Source organism: Cucurbita maxima, unplaced genomic scaffold (genome assembly GCF_002738345.1).
Source record: "Cucurbita maxima cultivar Rimu unplaced genomic scaffold, Cmax_1.0 Cma_Scf00069, whole genome shotgun sequence".
In the NCBI taxonomy this organism is placed as follows: domain Eukaryota; kingdom Viridiplantae; phylum Streptophyta; class Magnoliopsida; order Cucurbitales; family Cucurbitaceae; genus Cucurbita; species Cucurbita maxima.
Window position 1 is genome coordinate 74,913 of NW_019272085.1, and position 6,499 is coordinate 81,411.

The 6,499-nt window shown below is 39.5% G+C and overlaps 1 protein-coding gene across 2 annotated transcripts; it reads right to left on the reverse strand.

Moving 5' to 3' along the window:
- Window positions 1-528: 528 nt before the first annotated feature.
- Window positions 529-6,465, reverse strand: LOC111472324 (dynein light chain 1, cytoplasmic-like). 2 transcript variants are annotated; one of them, XM_023117987.1, is made up of 3 exons: window positions 6,135-6,465; window positions 5,929-6,034; window positions 529-871 (listed from the first exon to the last, which is right to left on the reverse strand). In XM_023117987.1, exons 1-3 carry the CDS (start codon window positions 6,294-6,296, stop codon window positions 789-791), a joined length of 351 nt encoding a protein of 116 aa, XP_022973755.1. In that variant the 5' UTR covers window positions 6,297-6,465; the 3' UTR covers window positions 529-788. The 2 variants fall into 2 exon arrangements, with proteins under 2 accessions (XP_022973755.1, XP_022973756.1); XM_023117988.1 differs by lacking the exon at window positions 529-871 and adding an exon at window positions 5,221-5,549.
- Between the last annotated feature and the right edge of the window lie 34 nt (window positions 6,466-6,499).

The window sequence follows — 6,499 nt, forward strand, 5'->3', positions numbered from 1 at the left end:
TTTTTTTTTTTTTTTTTTTTTTTTTTTTTTTTTTTTTTTTTTTTTTTTTTTGTTGGATTAGGAATTATATTTAGCTTTAACCTCTACCATTGTTATAAAGTTTTTTAGAAAAGTCCAAAACAAAGCCATGAAAGCTTATGTTCAGAGTCGACAATAACATACCATTAAAAAAGTGGTGTACTAATTAATTGCATCATTTATTCAACTAAGAAAGTAGTCAAACAGGCCCCAAAGTTCATCCCCTGCCTAAGAAAGTTTTTGAGGGTAGGCCTGATAAGCTGTGTAAGAACAAAACATTGTAATATTAGTAATGAATCAACAGAAATCTGCTTTTAGAATCTCATTTTAAGAGAGAGCTTTTAATTTAAGTCCTTCCTTTTCTTTAGCAATAGTACAAAAAAAAAAAAAAATTTTGCTATTGCTACGCCCTATCTTGTACTAAAATGGTGCATTTACTCTTCTATAGATCATCGGCTTCCAAGGCTTATTTCAGAGCCAATAATTGAAAGTTTAACCACCAAAAACCCATTAAAAACAAGCATCCCTCCCCTTTTTGTACTGCAACCTTCTGTTTTAATGAGAGCAACAAGGAAACCCTTTGAGAGATTTATGTAATGGCAGATTGAATTCCATTTAATCTACTCCCTCAGTGATATATTTAGTTATAATTTGAAAAATGCTACACCAAGTGATTTACATAGATTATACATACAAGAACTTATCGTAGCATTGTGATTGCAGGCTTGCCAAAGTAGTTGGTGGCATCTTTGCCAAGGGAAGAACAGTCATCAACCAGATTTGAAGAGTAAGACTGCTTTTTGATCCAGGTAAAAGTAAACAAAATGGTTGGTTTCATGTGTCACATAGGAACCTGAAACATATAGCAGTAAATAGAATCGTCTGAGATATTAATTTAATTCAGGGAAAGAAAAAACACAAATAGTGTGAGATCCCATATCGGTTGGAGAGCGGGACAAAACATTGCTTATAAGGGTGTGGAAACTTCTCCCTATCATACCCGGTTTAAAACCTTGAGGGAAAGCGCAAAAGGGAAAGCCCAAAAGGATAATATTTGTTAGCGGTGGGATTGAGCTATTACAAATGGTATCAGAGCCAAGCACCGAGTAGTGTGCCACCAAGGACGCTGGGCCCCCATAAGAGGTGGATTGTGAGAACCCACATCAGTTGGAAAGGGGAAGGAAGCATTCTTTATTTGGAAAGGGGAAGGAAGCATTCTTTATAAGAGCGTAGAAACATTTTCCTAACATATGCGTTTTAAAACCTAGAAGGGAAGCCCAAAAGTGAAAGCTCAAGTAGGACAATCTCTGCAAGAAATGGACATAGGACCAAATAAAGCTCAATAGTCAAGAACAAGACAATGCACTGCAACATTCTTGGAGATACGGGAGCAACTGGTGTTAGTGACAACAGAAAACTGAATTGAGATTGAGAGGAGGAGTGATTTGAATGATGGGGAGGGAGGTCCTTTTATAGGGGATTCCAGAGTTGGTTGAGATTTTCTAGGGTGATTCCGTAGTCGGTTGAGAGATTTTTGTGGATGAATTTGAATTTGAAACCAATTCAAATTCTATTCTATTATTAGCTAGTATTAGTTTCAACACCCTCCCTTAAACTGAATTCTGCCTAAATCAGTTTAGGACTTCATTTCATCTTCTTGATATACATCTTGGATTCTGCATATCCCCATTTTTTCTTCTGAGCTTCTCGAACAATGGTTGTTTCAAGGGCTTTGTGAATAGGTCTGCGATTTGTTCATCACTTCGGCAAAAGTTGAGTTCAATAATGCCTTCTTTACACAAATCACGCAAGAAATGAAATCGAACATCGATGTGCTTGCTCCTTCCATGCAACACAGGATTTTTAGACAACTTAATAGTTGACATATTATCACAATATATAACCGTCGTACTTGGTTGCTTCTGATTAAGAATTTCAAGCATTTTTCTTAACCAAATTGCTTGGCACGAGCATGCTGCTGCTGCCACAAATTCTGCTTCTGTCGTTGAGAGTGTTACAATAGGTTGCTTCTTTGAAGACCAGCAAATAGCTCCTGAACTCATCAAGAAAATACTTCCTGAAGTACTTTTACGATCGTCTATATCACCTGCATAGTCGCTGTCTGTATAGCCAACTATCTTCGGATCATCTCCTTTTTTGTAGAATACCCCCAAATCAGAGGTTCCTCTCACATAACGAAGTATCCTTCTTGCTGCATTGAGATGTTTTTCCGTTGGATGCTCCATGTAACGACTTATCATACTAACCGCATACATGATGTCTGGTCTTGTTGAAGTTAGGTACATCAAACTTCCCACAATTTGTTTGAAATATCTATTATCAACCTCTCGCCCGTCAATGTCCTTGTGCAACTTTAAACCCAATTCTGATGGAGTTCCAAATGTGCGCTCATCCAATTTAAATCTTTCAAGTAATTCTTGAGCATACTTCTTCTGACAGATAAAGTTACCTGCAGGAGTCTGAGTAACTTCTACTCCAAGAAAATATCTCATCAAGCCAAGATCTGTCATTTCAAATTCCTTCATCATGTTTTTCTTAAAAAATTCAAACATTTCTTCATTATTGCCAGTAAATATTAAATCATCAACGTATAAGCAAATAATGATAATGTTACCTCCCTTTTCAGTTTTCACATACAACGTATGTTCATACGGGCATTTAGTGAATCCCATCTTTCCAAAATGAGAATCAATGCGACTGTACCATGCCCTCGGAGCTTGCTTCAAACCGTACAAAGCTTTCTTCAACTTGTATACTTGTTCCTCTTTGCCTTTTTGAACAAAACCTTCTGGTTGCTCCACATATACTTCCTCTTGAAGCTCTCCATGTAAGAAGGCTGATTTCACATCAAGTTGATAAATAGGCCAAGATTTCTGTGCTGCAATAGAAATTATGAGCCTGATAGTGTCTTGACGTGCCACTGGTGCAAATACCTCCTTATAATCAATTCCATACTTTTGCTTGTATCCTTTTGCAACAAGTCGCGCCTTGTACTTATCCACCTCACCATTTTCATTCAACTTGGTTTTGAAAACCCATTTTACTCCGATTGTTTTCTGCCCTCTAGGAAGATCAGTGAGCTCCCAAGTCTTGTTCTTCTCTATGGATTTGATTTCACTGTCTATAGCTTCCTTCCATTTCTTCTCTTTTACTGCCTCTTCATAGACAATTGGATCACTATCCATAAAGAATGCAAAATAACCACTATCACTTGATTCATAATCCATCTCATAATCAATCATCCAGTTTGGTCTTTTTCTTGTTCTTGGATGTCTTTGATTTTGATCATGATCTTCTTCTACTGGTTCTTCTTGTTGAGCTTGTGATGAGCTCTCTCCATGCTCATAGTGAGGCTGAATAGGAGCTTCAGTTTGTTCTTCTTCAAGATCTACAGGAATCTGCTGATTCACAGTGATCTTTTCTTCCCATGTCCAAGTCTTATTTTCGTCAAAGACTACATCACGACTCACCACCACCTTCTTTGTCAAAGGATCGTAGAGTTTGTATGCCTTAGAGGTCTCGCTTACTCCAAGGAACACACACTTCGAACTCTTGTCCTCAAATTTCTTCCTTTTCTCATCAGGAACGTGTGCATATGCTATGCACCCAAAGATTCTAAAGTGGTCTACTGCAGGTTTTCTTCCGCTCCATGCTTCTTGTGGAGTCATAAATTTCACATTCATCATTTTGGAATGTGATCACATACCCTTGCCTTCAGATCAGGAATGTAAAATACATTAGAAATAGACTCTACAAAGCCATTTCTAGTCTTGATATCTACGGTTCCTTTCCCCATCACTTGGAGAGATGGATTGTTGCCAAGAGAGACCGTAGTATGAAAATTTTCATCTAAAGTTGAGAAGAATTTCTTACAACCTGTCATATGATTGCTGCATCCAGAGTCTACGACCCATACACCTTGATCTGCAACCTTCATAGCATGACATTAATAATGTTTCTTCTTCTCTTCTCTCCACAAAATTGGATTGATTTCTTTTTTTCTTTTGGAGCCTGGAGCCTGGTATAACATTCATTTTTGTAATGTCCAAGGCGTCCACATCTGTAACATTCCACCTTAGACTTGTCAAAGTGTCTCTTGCCTTTGTTGTCATAATCGTTTCTGACTAGGTCTGCTGACCTGCCAACATCTCCACTTCTTTCTCGACTGCCTCTCTCACGACCTCTGCCTCTTCTTTGGCTCTTCATAACCTGTTTCCACCATATCAAAGAACTCCTTTGATCTGAGAAAATTTTTCATCAACATCGCCCAATGATCATAGTGACCGTCGAACCTCGGGATGGCGGATTGGCTCTGAGGGCTGGGCACGGGGGTCCCAGTCCCGAACCCGTCGGCTGTTGGTGGACTGCTCGAGCTACTCCCGCGGCGAGAGCGGGTCGCTGCGTGCCGGCCGGGGGACGGACTGGGAACGGCTCCTTCGGGGGCCTTCCCCGGGCGTCGAACAGTCAACCTGGCTCTGATACCAGTTGTTAGTGACAACAGAAAACTGAATTGAGATTGAGAGGAGGAGTGATTTGAATGATGGGGAGGGAGGTCCTTTTATAGGGGATTCCAGAGTTGGTTGAGATTTTCTAGGGTGATTCCGTAGTCGGTTGAGAGATTTTTGTGGATGAATTTGAATTTGAAACCAATTCAAATTCTATTCTATTATTAGCTAGTATTAGTTTCAACAACTGGAACTATAGGGTATTTTCATCTGCTAACATAATAACCACAAGAGCTTGCAATTTTTACAGCTAGGAGTGTACTGCTAACAACTGAGTTCGCTCAGCCAAAATGATAAAAACTAAATGGATCACTAATACCATCGGGATGTTTCAAGGCTTGGAATGAATAGATTGGCCATATAAAGGAACGTTTCTGGCACTATAAGGTAACGGAAACGAAGAGAGGTAGCACTGCCCACTTACAAGATACATACCAAATTACGCTAAAAGTATTTAGCGTTAGAATGGCATGTTTAAATCTTATATTAGCAAGGCTCTTGGTCCGTGTGATCACAACATTTTATCCTTTTGCCTATAAGAATTGTCTGTTTCCCTAACAGCACACAGAAAAAAAGAGATTGCAGATCACCTTCCTGTATCTCATCAAAGCAGTCCCTTACATCCCAAAAGTACCAAGAACTGAACATTTTATGCTTCAATTAAACATGAAACATATATCGTGATTCCTACCTTTCACTGAGCATACAGAACAGAACCATATAGATTACAGATACCAGAATGACTCAAGAGACAATATCACAGTGAAGTCAGCTAGTTTATAAGTGCCAAAAGAACAATGGGAAGATTTGAACCCAAAAGTACTATTCAAAACAAATCCGTCTTTGTCCCTATAGAACACTTGAGCCTAAGATTCAACTCGCATAGTTCCAAACGGTCCTATACCCCTAAGTTAGATGGCCCCATCATCAAGTTTCATGGAGGATCCCCCACCCACTGGTTTCCACCATAGCAGAATCCATTGAGGTTGTTTTAGATTGCTTTAGCTGAGAATTAGCTAGCAAATTCAATAAAGAGTTCCTCCAATAGAGCCACTAATCTAGTGATGCAAGAATATATGTAATTTGAATGTACTTAACACAACTGGGCTAAAACTGCCTATGCAGACAAATCTTGCTCCTGCTTAGTGGTGGAGCCTGAAAGAAGAACCGGGCTATTGGTGTCTGAATCCCGAAAAAGAACAGAATTAAAAGGTAGATCTCCATTTCAGTAGGGGAAATAAGCTAAAGATCGAACTAGAGGTAACACAATCTTTTCTAAGGGACTAAAGCAACAGAACTTCATAACGATTTGATCCATCAGACTGAGATAAAGGGAAAATTAATCAAGAAGCTAGAGATTCACAGAGAGAGTGAAATACGCTACCAAAATTACGACCGATGACGCAATGCCAGGTCGGACCATGCCGCTTATCGAACTCCTTCTTAATCTGCTCAGCGACATCCTTCTCGACGGAATGCTTCTCAAATGCCTAAACAACAATAAAACAAAACAGATTCTGACGTAATTACTTAAGGAACAGATTTTCTAAGAGATTATGAGTAGTTATTTCAAGAGAAAGAATCGCTAACGGCTATGGCAATGTCGACAGCCTCCTTCTGCATGTCTCCGAACATATCAGCGCTCTTGATGACGATTTTCTTGCCGACGGGAGCAGCAGAGGAGGGTTTGCGATCCTCAGATTCAGGCTTGACCATTAGAGAAGGATTGCTTCGCTTGGAGTCGTGGTTCATGATGCCGGGGAGGTTTTCGTTGGTCCGTGTTTTTTGGTAGCAACTGGTAAGAGATGAACAGGGAGAGAGGAAGAAGAAGAAGAAGAAGAAGAGCGAGAAGAAAGGCTCTCGCTCTCAACCACGATCACTCTGCGTCTCTTCTGTAAGATTCCCGAGGCCCAGTCCTTTTTTTTTTTTTTTTTCTTTTTTCTTCTATACTTTTA

Bases quoted from the DNA above. Each gene is read 5' to 3' on its own strand.
- LOC111472324 (XM_023117987.1), bottom strand. From the start codon at position 6,296: ATGAACCACGACTCCAAGCGAAGCAATCCTTCTCTAATGGTCAAGCCT. The intron at 6,035-6,134 runs GTTAGCGATTCT...ATTGTTGTTTAG, and splicing joins CTGTCGACATTGCCATAGCC to GCATTTGAGAAGCATTCCGT. The intron at 872-5,928 runs GTAGCGTATTTC...TATATGTTTCAG, and splicing joins CGTCATCGGTCGTAATTTTG to GTTCCTATGTGACACATGAA.